Raw genomic sequence first — 18,526 nt, 5'->3', positions numbered from 1 at the left:
TAAAGGAAAAAAAGAAATAATCAAACAAAAAAACCTAAAGCTTGTTGCCAAACAACAATTGGTACATATTAAAATTGTCCTAATCTTGAATCTGTTAATTCTGCACAGGAAAATTGCTTGAAAATGTACGAATTAAATATACATCTATTCAGTTGAGAACAACCTATTATTTGCAGCTTCTGTGTGGAAGAGGGTAAGCAAGACAGACAGGCACCTTCCCCCAAATATTTGTTATGTTGCAAAATAGAAAGCAGTTAAAGGTGTTGGCAGAAGCAAAAACAAAAGTAGCTCCATGTTGGATTGTAATGAAAAAGTATTTCTACCTGTGAGGGGAAAGCTGGAGCAAGTGGCAGGGGGAGATTTGAGGTGGCCTAAGATGCAGTGTCAAACAGTTGTTCCAGAAGAGAAGTCCTCTACAGACCTGCACCAAGGGCCAGGCCTGGAACCTTGGCATGTTGCCCAGGGAGTTCAATGTCCTGCCATCTTTCTTCCATTTACCTTCAGGACTGGGCAGATCACAGTGCTCCTGTACCCTTTCCAAGGCATCCTTTGATTAATTTCTTGGTACTACATGAAGAGAACTTTGATTTATCATAAGGAGTTATGTACAGTGAGTGTGAAACCATTGTCACTTTCCTCAGGTCACTGTTGAATGAACACAGGCAACGTTGTCCTGGAACCTGATAGGTTCTATTTTGTTGTTGACTGTTCCCTCTGTGTGGCATTTGATCTCTATGCAGATTTCATTGCACCAATTAATCAAGCTAATAGTGGGAAAAGCATGGGCTTTCTGTCTTGCCACTGCCCATTATTTGCCATTAGACCTGAGTCAAGTAAACTAATTTAAAGGACATGAGATGACACCTATGAGCTTGCTATAAAAATCAGCTCTATGAAGTGAATGCACAATATTTTCAGATGGATCTGACTTTTATATGAATTAATTAAAATTTACTTGCTAATTTTTTCTTCTCTGAAACTAAGATAGCACAGTGCATCTTCTGCTTTTTCCTTCAAAGACCAAATAGCTCTACCGTCCTCTTTAATACAATTGATTCTGTTTTGAGAATCTATTTGACTAGTCTGGTTTCTCATTTCCAGTTCTTATCTGCTCTACAGCAAGTTTCCCATCTACTATTACACAACAAATTGAGTGGTAGAATGGGTGAAAGGAGTGGGCCTGACAAACTCAATAACTCAAAATAGCTCACATTACGAATAACAAATGATTTTGGCCAACTTCAAATCTAATGGTGATTATGGGAAGATCAATTTTCAAATCCAGTCATTAATTAACGACTAATGCATTACTCTAACTTTCTTAATTCCTGTGCCATATCTGTACTCCAAAACCTTATAGACTCATATTGCATGTGTCTAGTTGGGTGTGAGTTAAAGTCATAGGTTCTGAAACCCCAGCCTTGCTTGGTTTAATGGGACTGTTTACCACCAAAAGAGATGTACATTTTCTGCCAGATTTTAGCTTATTTATACTCCAATCACACTTGCCTTCTCAGATGTATTTGTCACGTCTCCTCTACAGAAATTCCCTTATCCAAAAAGAGCTTCTACCATTTTATTACTCCTAAACATTGCTTAACTTGTTCTCTCTTCTGAATTACCCATCTCCTCTCTTCTTTTCTGCAGTTGTCTAATGATTTCCATATTTCCTCATCTGGATGAGTCTAAAACTCTTCCTGAATTATCCCTTCTGTGATTTATTGCACTGAAACTTCTTTCTAGGAAAACTTATAATTTTATGCCAAACTACATGACATAATTACATGTATTTTATATTTTCATGATAAGTTTTACTATGTACCTAAAACTGTGAACATTGTAATGATAGGCACCTTAGGTTCTTGATTTCATTATTTGCTATGCCTGGAATATGACAAAGCTCAGCAGGGTGTCTGGAAATTCCTAAAAATATTTTAGAGACTAGCATAAGTAACTCTGCTTTTCAAAAAATGGCTTTTTCAAGATTATATTTTTGTTAAGAATATTTGATGACATGGTATGCCTTGAGTTTACTGTAAAACACAGAAGTATGTTCTTATAATTTTCCAGACTGTTAAGTGAATTTACACAAAATGAAAATCTCTTTGGATCAGAAAATCTGATAGTTTGGCCACCCAGTGTAGAATGAAGCCTTGATATTCAGCATTATTTTTCTTTACCAATTTTTGTCAACACCGTCTGGGAACTTACAAGAATGCAGATTCCCAGGCCCTGACCTGAGCAGTAAAACAGAAGCTCAACAAGATCATCAAACAATTTATGCACATGTTAAAATCGGTGACGCTGTACTCTAGACGTGGTGTTAAAGATCTGAGCTTCAGGCTACACTATTATTTACAAGTTTGGTAACATTTTTTTAAGTTCTCCTCTCAAGATGGTAAAAATATCAGCAAAATATAAATAATGATGATTTGTAAATATGCAGTAGTGTATACACAAACACATGCACATAAACATACATGATATATTTATGCACTTTTTTTCTTTTCTCAGGTTGGCTTAAACAAGTAAATTATCAATTATCTCTGAAACTACAAAACAAAACATTCTCCAAGTTTCTACAACACATCTGTGCAGAACTGGTCCATCAGGGGGTCCTGCCATAAGAAAGTTAATAACAGGTGAACAATTTACTTTGCCCTATTAGACGTTTAATTGTGGTGCATGTGATTTACTTTTTCTATGATTAAATGTATATAACACACAATGAAACAGACTGGAAAATGGTAATATGTATATAGCACAGTATGAAAAAGACTGGAAAATGGTTAGCATTCTGCCACAGGAAGAAATATGCACAAAAATCAAAGATGCCTTGACATTTAGTCCATGTAAGTTAATGAATCAAAATTTCATTCCTTGTTGCAGTGAATTTTATCATTGTCACTAGCTGAATCCTGGGTCAGATGAAATGAAGATGTCTAGTTTGAAGCCTATCATCAAATATGGGTTTTAGAAATTTCAATTTAGGAATATGTCCTCAAAAGCAGGACAAATTACTTCTGGATCAAGATGCGACCATAGATAGATCATCAGACATTAGCTATGGGGCAAAGGTACATCCAACATCCCCAGTTTCATTGTGTTATAGCCACACACATTGTTGAGGGTATGTGCATATCAGAGCTTTAAGCAAGCACTACTTTCATTACATCCTAAAATAATGATTTATCAGGTTATTTGAAACATTTGTCCCTTGACACCAAATACATTTTAGGTTTGTCTTCCTCTGACATACAGAAAGCAAATGACATGGATCAGAACAACCAGACATTTGTGTCAGAATTTCTTCTTCTGGGCCTTTCAGGGCATCCAAATCTAGAGATCATTTTCTTTGCTCTGCTTCTGGTGATGTATCTAGTGATTCTACTGGGCAATGGTGTTCTCATCATAGCAAGCATCTTTGATGCTCGTCTTCACACCCCCATGTACTTCTTCCTGGGAAACCTCTCATTTCTGGATATCTGCTATACAACTGCTTCTATTCCTTCAACTTTGGGGCCCATCATATCACAGAAAAGAACCATTTCCTTCTCTAGATGTGCAGCGCAGATGTTCCTTGTGTTTGCTCTGGGGTCAACAGAGTGTTTGCTCCTGGGCATGATGGCTTTTGACCGCTATGTGGCCATCTGTAACCCTCTGAGGTACCCCATCATCATGAGCAAGGCGGTGTATGTGCTGATGGCTTCCATGTCATGGTTGTCTGGTGGAATCAACTCAACTGTGCAAACTTCTCTTGCCATGAGGTTGCCATTTTGTGGGAATAATGTTATCAATCATTTTGGATGTGAAATCTTAGCTGTCCTCAAGTTAGCTTGTGCTGACATATCCCTCAATGTTACCAGCATGCTAATGGCAAGTATGGTCTTCCTGGTTCTTCCACTGCTGGTCATCTTCTTCTCCTACATATTCATCCTCTACACCATCTTGAGAATGAAATCAGCCACAGGGAGACACAAGGCCTTTTCTACCTGCTCTTCGCATCTGACTGTGGTGATCATATTTTATGGTACCATTTTCTTTATGTATGCAAAACCCGTGTCTCAAGACCTGCCTGGAGAAGACAAATTTCAAACTTCAGACAAGCTTATGTTCCTGTTTTATGGGGCCATGACCCCCATGCTGAATCCTATCATCTATAGCTTGAGGAATAAGGATGTAAAAGCTGCTGTGAAATACCTGTTCACTTGTAAATCTATCCAATAAGAAACCTGGAAAATGTAAATCTTTGTGTAATTAGCAGAAAGATTTCCTTATGGAAAATCCCCACTGTAAAATTGCTCCTTTTATTTTGTGTTATGATTAAAATTGTGTGTCAACGTGTCTAGATTATGCTGTGCAATTGTTTGGTCAAGTAAGCACTGGCTTGATTGTCATATGAAGATATTCCATGGATTTAAATTACCAGTAAGTTGATTACATTTATGGCTGATTACATGTACAATGAACCAGATTTCACAAAGACGATGCATTCTCTTAAAGAGTTCACAAAGATAATGCACTCTCTTAAAGTCTTACCTTTGGCAACATAGGGAAAAACATCACTCATACAATTCAGATAGACTGGTATAGATAGAAGTTATGCTCTACCACAACCACATTAGGTGGAAAGTAGAGACATTATTCTTGTTTAGTCCTGATTATTTAAGTGTGTAAATTCTAAATATGTAAATTCTACCATGTTTTATTCCAAAATTATTTTTCATGACTCTTTATTGTCATTTAGACATCTACACTGCATTAGTTTCTGCGAGTGTTTTTCATGATCTAAACAAGTTTGTAGGGCAACTGTTTTTCCAGTTGTCCCTCATTTTGTGTTTATCATGTTTCCTCATGATTTGATTGAATACCTGCATCTTTTCCTTTTTTTGGCTAGAAATATCATAGATTTTTTTTGTCTTTCTCATTGGCTTGACTAGAAGTCACTTGATATTGATTTATCTCTATTACTGAGATATAAATGGTATATATGGTATCAACTATTTATATCCCTACTGTAAAATTTCTCCTTTTACTTTGTGTTATGATTGAAATTATGTGTCAACATGTCTAGATTATGCTACGCAATTGTTTGGTCAGGTAAGCACTGGCTTGGCTGTTATATGAGGATATTTCATGGATTTAAATTACCAGTAAGTTGATTACATTTGTGGCTGATTACATGTACAATCAACTAAGGATATTGCCTTCAAGAATGAAAATTCTTACCTAGTCAGTTGAAGGCCAGAAGGAATAATTATTTCCATCTCTATTTAAACTGATCAGTTAGTCCTATGATATTCATAAAAAACTCTCCCAGAGTGGTGCAATGGTGGCTCAGTGGCAGAATTCTCACCTGCCATGCTGGAGACCTGGGTTCGATTTCTGGAGCCTACCTGTCAAAAAAAAAAAAAAAAGAAAGAAAGAACTGATCCAAGCTTGCATTCTGCCCCATGGAATTGGATTTTCCTATCCCCACAGTTACATGAGGCAATTCCTATAACAAATCTCATAATATTATCATATATATATATATATATATATATATATACACACACATAATCTCTTGCCAGTTTTGTTTCCTGAAGAACCCTGACTAATACATTATGTGAGATGTATCATATGTGAAGTTACTTTGAGACTATGTATATTCTCTTTGACAATAAACACCCACCAGTTTTAGGATCATTGATCTTTCTTACCTTAATCTAGCTTAGTTATCATGGCATCAAATGGTATTATTTTTTACATCATTGTTCCTTCTTCAGTAATCCATTGCCATTCTTCTCTAAGGAAGTACTTTCCTTCATTCTTACTTTTAGTTCCTCCATTAATTCACTTAAATTTACTTTGATTCAAGTCTTCTTATTTCATTCAAATTGTGTTATACTACATGTTTACAATTATCAATTTTAATGCTCAATTTCCCTCAGGTTTTCTTAATGGCATCCTCTTCAAACTAGATCCTGTTTCCTTTTGATTGGTTCCCATTATTTTGGAGCACTTCCCTAATTTTTGGCACACACTCTTGCTTTCTTATTTCAAGCCCTGGGATCAGTCATAGTTCCAAGAAGCCATGCTTTCTTTTATTGGAGAGTGTATTTAGAAGCCATGACCTGAGCCCTTGGTATATTAATTGCTACCAGTATGCCATTCTTTCTAGGCCCTTTAAGCAATCACTATTGTGAAATAATCATATGCAGATACATATATGTTGTGGTGGCTCAATGCCCAGTCCCCTTCCTAAAAGCCTGTAACCTGTTTAGCCAAGGATATGTGTCAAAATGTGAACAGTTTCCTCAAACGGGGAAGAACATAACTACAGATATAAAAGACAGTATTGATTGTATCATTGCCTTAAACACTAATCTTAGTAAAACATCAGGTCTTAGGCCCCTTTAATGATGATACTAGAGACTCAATGTCCTCAAACTATAGTTTGTTCTGAAATCACGTATTGCCTATGCATTTCTGTTCCCTTTGAATAGTGCCAATGTCCAGACAGCTACCACAAGAAAAATTCTTCTGTTTGTAAGTCCCAATAAAGTGCCTGGTGTGTTTTTCAGTCTAGCAGCTATACCTTCCTTAGCTCTGCAAAAGCTTGATCTGGGCCAGAACAATTGGCAAGCCAGTCAGGAGACCAAAGCACTGCTGGTAGCAATAAGCATGGGTCCAGGGAAGGGAGAATCCATAGCAAATTCCTAAGTTGACCTATATGGTTCATGAAGGGAAAGGTAACTGCCCTCTTGGAGGGATGGGGACTGCTGTGAGATTATGGGGATGCCCTGAGAACTCCAGCAGGGTTGCTAACTCTTTTGCAAAAAATAGAAGGACAATTTAATTTTAGTACAAAGAAAGAAAAAAAGTCAAGTAGTGGCAGTCACAGCCTGGCCCCTTTTAGGAACCTTACATATGGCCAGAGAGGCAGAACAAAAAGCAAAGATGGCAGCCCACCATCTACAGAAAGAATTAATATTAGAAAGGGACACACAACTCACTCAAGAAAGCATGAAATATGTCTTAATGGGGTTCTTATGTCATGTGGATAATCAACTAAAAACCATAGGTAAACAACCAAATGCTGTTTTAGTTATATGGTGGAGCAAATTACCTAAAGACAAAAGAACTAACTGGACCCATGCTGGCCATAGATGGCTATGAGGGAAAGACATTCAGAGCCAAAGGACTTAATTGATTTTGCAAATTGGGAGATTGCCTTTCCCTACCCCCAACCACAAGTATATACTATATATTTCTGCTATACCTATATATATATAAAGAATTGATCTCTTAAATTTCGTGTTGCAAGCTACCATAGGATTCTGCTTCTAGTCTAGAATAGTGAAAGCATTCTTAAAAGAACATATAAAAGTACTGCTACCTTGGGGCAGACCATGGTAGCTCAGCAGTCAGAGTTCTTGCCTGCCATGCCAGAAACCCAGGTTCAATTCCTGGTGCCTGCCCATGTGAAAAAAAAAAAAAAAAGTACTGCTACCTCAGAGGATTGTAGCCACTAAACAACATAGCTTCACGGGAACATTAAGGAACTCGAAAGAGTGCAATATTAATACCAACCCATAGACCCTTTTTTAGCCCCATGTGGCCAATATGGAAACCTGAGATGACAGTGGATTACCACAAATTAAATAAAGTAATGTCACTTTTGTATGCAATGGTTTCAAACATTTCCTCCTTACTACAGAAATAAGCACTAAGTTGTGTCATCAATTTTAGATTTAGTTAATGCTTTCTTTAGTATTTCCTTAGAAAAGGCCAGTCAGCCTTCTTTCACCTTCACCTGAGAAGGACAACAAAGGACTCTTGCCATGCTTCCTCAAGGCTATTTACATAGTCTGATCATTTGCCATGGCTCAATAGCAAAAGAATTGGCCAATGGGAGAAACACTACTCTATGACTTTATTTAATTATATGGATGGTATTATGTTAACAAGCAATTGTCTTTCAGAATTAAAAGACATGCCAGAAACACTAATGGCCCATCTTGAGATCAATCAGTTATGGCAAGCTGCAAGGTCCTGGCTGCTCTGCCAAATTCTTGGGTGTTGTATGTTTAGGAAAGACAAAAATTATTACTTCTGCAATAATTGACAAGGTGCTTTTCCCTATGCTGTATATGCCAAAGCAAGGAATGGCCTTTCTAAGACTACTAAATATTGGAGACCTTTTATTCTTCATTTAGCTCAAATATTAAAACCATTGTATATCCTAATTAGAAAAAGTCATGCTTCAGAATGGGATGATCCCCAGCAGGTTTATTGTGAAAAAGCAAAATGGGCAATAGCACAGCACAAGCACTGAAGTGGGTAGATCCTGATTTACCCTGTCAATTGGATGTGGCTAGGACTGACATTGGTTTTATGTGGGGTTTGTGGTGAGGCAACATTCTAGGTGAGTACTCGTAGGTACTGACAACTGGCCTGTTTATAAAAGCCTCATGATTTGGATGGCAACCTGTAAATAAAAACAACGGGCAGTCATGTGTCACCCCCTCTGGGGATGAGAGCTGTGGAAAGGCATGTGGGACTCCTGCCAGTGATGAAAGGTAATTGTCTAACATGTTCCTACCCACCTTCCTAACATGCTACCCAGGAAAGTTGAGGCAGGTGCCTTCACTCATGTCCAGAGCCACACTACCAAAACTCCAGAAACAACCAAGTAGCTTCATTGAAAGAGCACTGAAGGTTATCAAATCTTATGGTGTGTAGTACAGCAGTCCCAGTTATCTATCATTTGCCAACACTTACAATTATCACATGGGAGGGCCCATAATGTTCCCTGCAATGACCATGCTGATTACCCCACCAGATGAGACACATATCAGCCAATCACAGGCTCCTGTGAACTGGTGGCAACTAGATTATACTATCCCCCTTCGCTCTTGGGAGGGACAAGGTATGTATTCACTGCGGTAGATACTACCATGGGACTTCTGTTAGCTTTTCTGGTGGGGAAAGCTACTCAGCGAGCCACCATATACTGTCTAGAAAAGGTAAGTACTTCTATGGGATACTTATACAAATGGGCAGTGATTGGGTAACACTTTTCACTGAACAAATGACCCAAGTATGAGCTATAGATTTTGATATAATGTGGACTTTTTCATCCACCCTATAAGCTCACAGGTGCAGGTCTTATAGAAAAGATGAGTGTCCTCTTAAAGGAACACTTGAAAGATGATAAGAAATCCTTACAACAATGGACTAAAAGGATATATCAGGCCCTAACCAGCCTAAACTCTATACCATAAGCTGCAACTCCTCTTATTGAAATAGTAACAGAAGGCACTGAGAATACACATTAAAGAGCCAGCCAATTTACAGACTAAAAGGGGCAATAATAATAATTAGCTGTTGCCTATGGCTCAGACCATACAAATGGAGGAAAATGAGGTCTTTTGGACCTGGCACTGGCCTTTGCAGACATGCTGATTGAGAACCTTAAGCCCATGGGGAATAAGAGTCACCCAACATATTGTAATAAGGCCACAATTTGTACAAAAACTGCTTGTTAAATTTTTATCACCAATTTGGGGCTTCCTATTCCCATAGGAACCTTATGTATAACCATGTGGTCCCTTCTTATACCTAGACTAACAATTGATATCATGGTGGAGAATTCGCAAGATTTACAGGGGGAGAATATATGGTACTTAAAACCTCCCCATAATATCCCTTTGCCTGATACCTTTCTGCCTACTAATAGAACTCCTGTGTGTATATTACTAGATCAACAATATTTACCTCTTATTTTTCCCTATGAACATCTTTCTTTCCACCAGTGCCCAAGCAAATACTTTTCTATAGTGGGCTTCAGTGTGACCCACAATCAAATCCAATATGGGTTTGCACAGACTTGCCACGTTCAGATGCTACCAGCCTTCCCTGGACCATGGCTCCTGCTAATTGGACTACGTGGAATGCCCCGATGACATGGCAGAATCTGACACACTGACAGATCTGGATGAGACTTTCTATTTTAAGAGTGAATCCAATTACTGTCCTATAATGAGACTTGGGCTCATATTTTTCCCTTGTGAGGGAACAAGTAAATAAACCCTGGCCCATATTAGGGTATGCTGTACATGATGGAATAAGATGGGTGACAGCGGAAGCAGTAACCTTAGACCGTATCACCATTGTCTGCACGGAACATCTTTATGGGAACTGAGACATGGGATGGTTACTCTCAGAAGTATATAATTTTACCGTTAAGCTACAAAATGATAGCCTTCTTCCAGTGCCAAAGTGCCTCCGACAGACACAGAGCATATGCCTCTCCTGTGGCTCATATGGCAGAGGATTCTCCACATGAGGGTGGCTATCTATGAGCTTGTGGGCAAAATGGATGTCTCTATTTAGCTTAAAATTGGACAGCAGCAGCTGTATGTTTCTGCCATGTTATGTCATTCTTTCCGACACACTCCTAGTAACTTGGAAGTGGTTAAATCTAGATATTGAGTAAAGCCTAAACTACGGTGGTTTTATCTTTTAGCTATTCTTTAAAGTATATAACAACCTTAGCCAACCACACAGCTCAGGTGCTTAATGAATCTAAACTGGCGATATCATTGTAAAATGACAAGACCACACAATTGTGGAGAATAGTCTTACAAAACAGAATTGCTTTAGATATTTTTACTCTGGTACAAGGTGGAAACTCTGTCCTTAGAAACATACAGTGTGGTGCATATTGTATTCATATTCCTGATCACTCCCATAACAATTTGCAAGCTTTAAATCATATGCAAGAGCACACATTCAGTATTGATCAATACTTACTGACCCTTTTCATCTGGTTTGATTCTCTTTCTCACCCTTGGCAGCACTTCTTTATAGGATTATCTGCCCTGTGGTGGATGATTACTATTCTGTTGTATTTTATATGGTTATTATGGTGCATGGATGCAATATCTGTCCTCTGGTTTACGCAGCCTGTTACAGGGGTGGGAATGTGGAAATCTGATGCCAAAGTATCTTCCCAAAAGCCTGTAATAGACCTGCTTTAGCCTAGACAAAGTTCAAAAAAGTAAACAATCTCCCCAAAGGGAAGAATGTAACTACAGATGTAGAAAACAGCATTGATTGTATCTTAACCTCAACCATTAACCTTAGTAAAACATCAGGTCTTAAGCCTCTTTATAATATGAAGACCCAATGTCTTCATATTATATGAAATGTCTTGTACTAAAATCATATATTGCTTTGTGCACTTATGTTTCCTACACTTCCTTCAACTTCTGAACGGCCACCACCAGAAAACCTGTGTTCGTAAGTGCCAATCTCCATGTCCACTTATGTGCCCAGTGCGTTTTTCAGTCTAGTAAATACACCTTCCTGGGCTCTGCATTTGCTCAGTCTTGGCCTGAACACTTGTATATGTAATTTAACCTCTATAAACGTATTTTTATATCTACATATGTATACATATATATATATATATATATATTTGAAAGCAAGACTTTTTATTGATATACCCAATTTCAATCTAACACCAAACTCTATCCTTCCCCTTTTCATTTTTTTACCTCTTTCTTGAGCAACCAAAAATCTAGATTTCATTATCATAAATTTATGTGATTATTATTTTCTGATCCTACAAAGCTCAGAAGGAGTTTCAATTTGACAATACATGTCCTAGGAAAAGGATTTTTTCCAGTTTCATTACTGACCAGCCCCTTTTGTGATTGGCACATTCTTTTTGTTAGGTTAAGAAATGGCCAGCTCCTGTCATGCCTCAGTGGAATAGAATCCATTCTTTGGAACTTTGGTGCCTGGATATATTATCTCTACATGCGTATAAGTGATTTTATACAGAACATGTCAGACAGCTTTTTTTTTGTCCGATTTCATCTTTTCTTTTCTGTTTTTTTTTGCTTTATCTCTATGTTTTCAGCAGTTTATGTAGATGCCTCCACTGGCGTTTATCACTCATTGTTTGTTGCTTGAGATAACATATATTTGCCAAGTTTTCCTAAAAATTGAAATCTACTTCACCATGGAAAGTTTGCTTCTTAATTTTCTACATAACATCACTATTGCAAGATGAGCTTTAGTTAGGGAAGACACTTAGCACGTATACTTGTGGTGGTTTGATAGCCAATTTTACCTGCAGATATTTAGTTCCTCAACAGTTGCACCATATTTTGTATATTATGAAATTATATGTGGCTTTAATATTTATAGCTATTCCTTGCAGTGGTATATACTCAGTGACCACTGAGGGGACGAAGGATGCTGAATAGGAGAAGGACCTTTCCCCAAACTCTTTCTTTCCAACCAGAGAAGCTCTGAATCTATAAGTTTTACAAGCTATTCTGCACTGCTTTTCATGTGACATACTGTCTTCATAGCTTAACAATGTTTAAAAATCCAAGATTAAATGCTATTTTCCTTCAAGAAAACATTTAATTCAGATTAAAGAAAATCTGAGTTAACAAATTATGCGGTGCTGTAAAGGCGTATGTTAAGAATGATGTCCCCATGTTAACTAAGTAGATGTAAGTCAATCCAACAAACATTTCTTTGAGCACGTGTTTTGTGCAAGGCCTTGTGACTGGTACATGGACAATAAAAATGAGTCAGATATGGTGTCATTTTAAAATAAAATCCTTTTTAATTGAAGACAAAAATATGTAACAATTACAAGTATCACAAGCAAAGTGAAACAAATCCAATATAGACTTGAAGTCTGACATTAAAAATTGAAGTAAATGAAAGATCCTGGCAAGTGGCATGTCAGAAGGAATACTATTTGGTATATGTTCTAGTTTGCTAGCTGCTGGAATGCAACACACCAGAGATGGATTGGCTTTCAATAAAAGGGGATTTATTTCATTAGTTCTTCAGAGGAGAGGCAGCTAACTTTCCACTGAGGTTCTTTCTTACGTAAGAAGGCACAGGATGGTCTCTGCTGGCCTTCTCTCCAGGCCCCTAGGTTCCAACAACATTCTCCGGGGTGACTTCTTTTTGCATCTCCAAAGGCCTGGGCTGAGCTGCCAGTGCTGAGATGAGGTATGCTGAGCTGCTTGGGCTGTGCTACGTTGAGCTCTCTCATTTAAGCACCAGCAAATTAAGTCAAACATCATTCATTGCAGCAGGCATGCCTCCTAGCCAACTGCAGATGTAAATCAGAACAGATGAGGTTCATATACCATTGGCTCATGTCCACAGCAACAGAACTAGCTGCCTTCACCTGGCCAAGTTTACTACTGAATCTAACTACCACAGTATAAATGGCCAGTTATAGTCAACCTGGGGCAGGAGACAATAAAGATTAGTAGGACAAAGTCCACTTCAACAAATGCACCAATCCAAGGGCATACTTTTACACTGCGGTCTATAGAACGCACTCTTTGGAGCACCTTTAAGTGATGACTGGTTGTTCTTAAATGCACTGGATGCATTATTAAGAAAAAGGTTGGGCCCCGGCTTTAAATTCCTAGCTCATGCACCTCACCAATGACATCATTTCTATGGTGTTCCCTGATAGAAACTTTCATTTCTTATAGCTGCAGCCTGGAGTTTTCTGAAAACCAAATGCAGAGTCTCATCATACAAGTAACTGTATTACAACACAAACTGAATTCCCAACATTGCAGATCACAGAGTGTCTGCTGCTAAAGTGAGGGAAATGTTTGGGAGGGAAAGTAATCCCTGAAATGTAAGCAGGATGTATGTGTTGATCATGATAATGATGGTGACAACTGAACCCCTGACTTCTGCTGAGTCTTCCTTGCCAAATAAATCTGTCATAGCCTGCTCTGAGTAATCACCTGATCCATATCCATTGGAAAAGACAAAATAGCTTTGCCTGATAAACCAATAATTACCTACTCCATGGAAACAGTCTCCATGTGAAGATAGTAACCCTGTTTCACCCGATGAAACTATAATGGAATCCCTTGAGGTAGTTGATTTCCAAGACACTGCTAGTTTCTCTCTGGACCCACACCCATTACTATCCATTTCTTCCAAACCTATACCTAGACTTAAGTCCAGAATGACCCCAAGATGAGGGCAAACTGACACATGAGATGTTGCACTATACTGCAAAAGAAGTGCATTATTTTTTCATTTTATAACTACTGCTATCAGGACAATATGTATGGGAATGAATATTAGCACATGGGACAGTGGTGGGCAGAATGTAACATTGTATCATGCTAAAATTTGTTGGTGTAGACCAATTAAGCAGCGTTTCTGGGCACAGTATTGGAACTTGAAGGATTAGAACACTCTCTAACAATTTGTTAGGTTGTTGTCTGAAGCACGGACAGAAGGGTGGCTTACACTGAGTGAATTTGAAATGTCAACACACTATGATATACTATGTGCCAGTTTGAAATTGCCGTGTATCCCAGAAAGCCATGTTCTTTAATCCTGATTCAATATTGTTGGGTATGATCTTTTTTTATTAAGTTGTTTCCATGGAGATATGACCCATCCAGTTGTGTGTGGGACCTTTTGATTAGGTGGTTTCCATGGAGATGTGTCTCCCCCCATTCAAGGTGGGTTACTTACTGGAGTTCTTTGAGAGGGACTCATTTTGCAGAAAGGTTAAGAGCTGACGCAGACAGAGACATTTGGAGATGCAGGGAAAGAAAAAAAAACACACCACAAGGGAATCTGTTTGAAACCAGAAGCCAAAGGACCAGCAGACACCTGCCATGTGCCTCCCCAGATTGGCCTTTCTTCGTCAAGGTATCTTTCCCTATGCATCCTAGTTTGGACATTTTCATGAATTTAGAACAGTTAACTTGTAACTTAATAAATTTCCTGTATAAAAACCAACCCATTTCAAGTATATTGCATTTCCAGCAGCATTAACAAACTGAAACAAAACATACTGATAGTCAAAGTCTCTGAGTAATTGGAATGTTAGAGTGATGTCATGTAAGACCGTCTCACCCACCAGAGAAATGTACAAAGGCACTCCTTTCACCACAACTGTGAGGAATAAATTTGTTAGAGCAGTTCCATCATCCCTGAAGACACAGACAGTTCTGTGCAATATACCAATACTGGAGAGCTGTAGTACTACAACTCCTTCTGGAACATTCTTGACAGCACTGGGAAAGGGACATCCTCCCAGTGGGCAGAACTCTAGCAGTGCACCAGTTGGTTCGTTTTGCTTGAACAGGGAAATGGCCAGAAATGCATTTACATACTGATCCATGGGCTGTTGCCAAGGGTTTGGCTGTATGGTTGGAGACTTGAAGGAAAATGATTGAAAAATTGGTGTCAAGCAATTTTTGACACCAATTGTCAAAAATTGGTGGGGGAGAACTATGTGTGTAGAACTTTCTTAATGGGTGAAAATCGTGAAGATATGTTTGTGCCATGTGAATGATTTATAAGAGGGTGATCTCAGTAGAGGAGAATTTTAATAATCCAGAAGTTATTAAAGATGTCCTGTTCTGTGAATATGAGTCAGCTTTCTTCCCCAGCCAGTGATGTCCTTGACCAATGGGCACTTGAACAAAGTGGTAAGGATGGAGGTTATGCATGGCTAAGAAACATGGACTTCTAGTCACTATGACCCACTTGATTATAACTAAGGACCAAATCTGACAGCAGCAGAGACCAACCTCATTCCTTATATTGCCCCATTCCTCAAGGTTGTCTGCTTGCCACCTGATGGCAGACAGATTCCATTAGACCATTTCTATAGTGGAAGGGGCATGTGTATCTCCTAGAATACACAGGATTCTAGATACAGATTTACCTTTCCTGCTCATAGTTCTTCTGCCAAAACTACCATCCAGGAGTTCACAGAATGTCTTATTCACCATGATGATGTTCCTCACAGCTTTGTTTCAGTTAATGAACTGTGACAATGATTCCATGCCTGTGGGATTCACCAGTTCTTCATCCTGAAGCAGCTGGATTGACAGAATTGTAGAATGACCTTTAAGGATTTAAGGATTGTACTATTAGCATCAACTGATGGCAATATCTTGCAGAATTGGGGCAATATTGCACAGGAGGCGCTATATGTTCCAAATCAATGTTCAATCTAGAATACTGTCTTTCTCATAGCCAGGATTCATGGGTCCAGGAATCAAGAGGTGGGAATGGGAGTGCCACTACTCATTAAAACCCCTAGTGGGTGGGCGGGCCGCGGTGGCTCAGCGGGCAAGAGTGCTTGCCTGCTATGCCGGAGGACCCCGGTTCGATTCCCGGCCCCAGCCCATGTAAGAAACAAACAAACAAGCAAAATATAATAAAACAAGAAAATGTTTAAAGATGTTTCCCTCTCTTCCTTCCTTCCATCCTTCCTTCCTTCTCTCTGTCTTTCCTTCCCTTCCTCCCTCTCTCTTTAGAAAAAAAAAAAAAAAACAAAAAAAACCCCTAGTGGGATCCAGTAGGTAATTTTTTTTGTTAAATTTTTTTGGTTTATTTATTTTTTATTAATTAAAAAAGATAACAACAAACAAAACATTAAGATATCATTCCATTCTACATATACAATCAGTAATTATTAATATCATCTCATAGTTGCATATTCATTTCTTAGAACATTTGCATTGATTTAGAAAAAGAAATAAAAAGACAACAGAAAAAGAAATAAAACAATAACAGAGAAAAAAAGATTATACATATCATACCCCTTACCCCTCGCTTTCATTTACCACTAGCATTTCAAACTAAATTTATTTTAACATTTGTTCCCCCTATTATTTATTTTTATTCCATGTGTTCTACTCTTCTGTTGATATAGTAGCTAAAAGGAGCATCAGACACAGGTTTTCACATTCACAGAGTCTCATTGTGAAAGCTATATCATTGTTCAATCATCATCAAGAAACATGGCTACTGGAACACAGCTCTACATTTTCAGGCAGTTCCCTCCAGCCTCTCCACTACATCTTGAACAACAAGGTGGTATCTACTTAATGCATAAGAATAATCTCCAGGATAACCTCTCGACTCTGTTTGGAATCTCTCAGCCATTGACATTTAGTCTCACTTCACTCTTCCGCCTTTGGTCGAGAAGGTTCTCTTAATCCCTTGATGTTAACTCTCAGCTCATTCTAGGGTTTTTCTCAGTCCCTTGGTGATGAGTCTCAGCTCATTCCAGGATCTCTGTCCCACGTTGCCAGGAAGGTCCACACCCCTGGGAGTCATGTCCCACGCAGAGAGGGGGAGGGTGGTGAGACTGCTCATCGTGTTGGCTGGAGAGAGAGGCCACATCTGAGCGACAAAAGAGGCTCTCTTGGGGTTGACTCTTAGTCCTAAATTTTAAGTAGATTTGACCTATCCTTTGTGGGGTTGAATTTCATATGAACAACAGTAGGAAAATTTTTGTTCCTATTCCTATGACCTTATGCTCTGACATTTCCGAAGGTAGGTAGGTTTCATCTCCCCTGGGAGACGAAACGATGATTTTACTGAAATGGCAGTTAAGATGACCACCCAGACATTTGGACTGTTTATGCCTTTGAATCAATAGGCAAAGAAGGGAGTTACTCTAGGGACTGGGTGATTTGTTCTGATTGCCAAGGGAAGTGCAGAAGAGCAAGCGTAGAACACAAGAAATCCCTGCAGATAGCGCTTAGTTTTTATAATGAAATTCAGTGGAAAACTGCAAAGGAATCCAGGCAGGATTACTAATAGCCACTCTCCAAACTGTCTTACATGCATTACTCTGCAAGTGTGCTAATCCCGATCTCTTGAAGACAGTAATTTTAAACAACACCATTCTCTTTCCATATTAGATACTCAGAAATGTTGCTTATATGTACTTATGTATTTGAACATATTTTTTGAACTCTATTGCTGTCAGTTGTCATTCCTAAAGAAGAAAAGCATAAGAAATAAAGGTAAAAGTACACTTTTCATTAAAATGATCTCTTAGGGTTCATATGAACTTGGGAAAAAGCAAATCAATAAAATGTCATGGGCATTTACTTGGCACACAAGTGGTTCAGTGGTACAATGCTCACCTTCCATGCAAGAAAGGGATCGGAGGGAGGCGATGGGACTGCGCTGGGAATGCGAAGGCAGGGGCCAGCTCCTAGTTTCTTAAGCAAACTATTATTTCTCAGAATCCAAATATTTTATGTAGAAACATGAAATCTATAAGAGTATTACAGTCAGAACCTCAGTGTTGATATATAAAGCAGAGCATATATAAATAGGCTTTTCTAAAACATTTTAATTCAATAAGTGAATTATACCTCAGGACACTTCTGGGTTTTTTTTTTTTTTTTTCCTTCTGTGCCTGACAGTTGCAGATTGACTCTTTTTTTGCATGGGCAGGCGTCGGGACTTGAACCCGGGCCTCAGCATGGCAGGTGAAAACTCTGCCTGCTGAGCCACCATGGCCCCCCTTTCATTTTTTATTACTATTATTATTTTATCTTTAATTTTTTTTGTAGATTGAATTTTGTCTTAGAGACTTATTTGTTTCATGGCTTCTTTGTATTTCTTTTCACTCTATAAAAGGTATAAATTGGCATCCTCCATGAACCGGTCTGCTCAAGAGACTAAAGACAAAGCCAGC

The 18,526-nt window shown here is 38.5% G+C and overlaps 2 protein-coding genes across 3 annotated transcripts in view; both read left to right on the top strand.

The window, feature by feature from the left end:
- Nucleotides 1–18,526, top strand: part of LOC143667035 (olfactory receptor 13C9-like) — a 713,098-nt gene that overhangs the window by 580,934 nt on the left and 113,638 nt on the right. The gene's annotated exons all lie outside the window — the stretch shown is intronic.
- Nucleotides 3,274–4,227, top strand: LOC143655779 (olfactory receptor 13C3-like). The gene has a single exon (XM_077127223.1). The coding sequence runs from the start codon at nt 3,274–3,276 to the stop codon at nt 4,225–4,227; it is 954 nt and encodes a 317-aa protein (XP_076983338.1).

This window comes from Tamandua tetradactyla, chromosome 2 (assembly GCF_023851605.1).
Source record: "Tamandua tetradactyla isolate mTamTet1 chromosome 2, mTamTet1.pri, whole genome shotgun sequence".
Taxonomy (NCBI): domain Eukaryota; kingdom Metazoa; phylum Chordata; class Mammalia; order Pilosa; family Myrmecophagidae; genus Tamandua; species Tamandua tetradactyla.
This window is presented reverse-complemented; position numbering and strand designations above follow the sequence as displayed.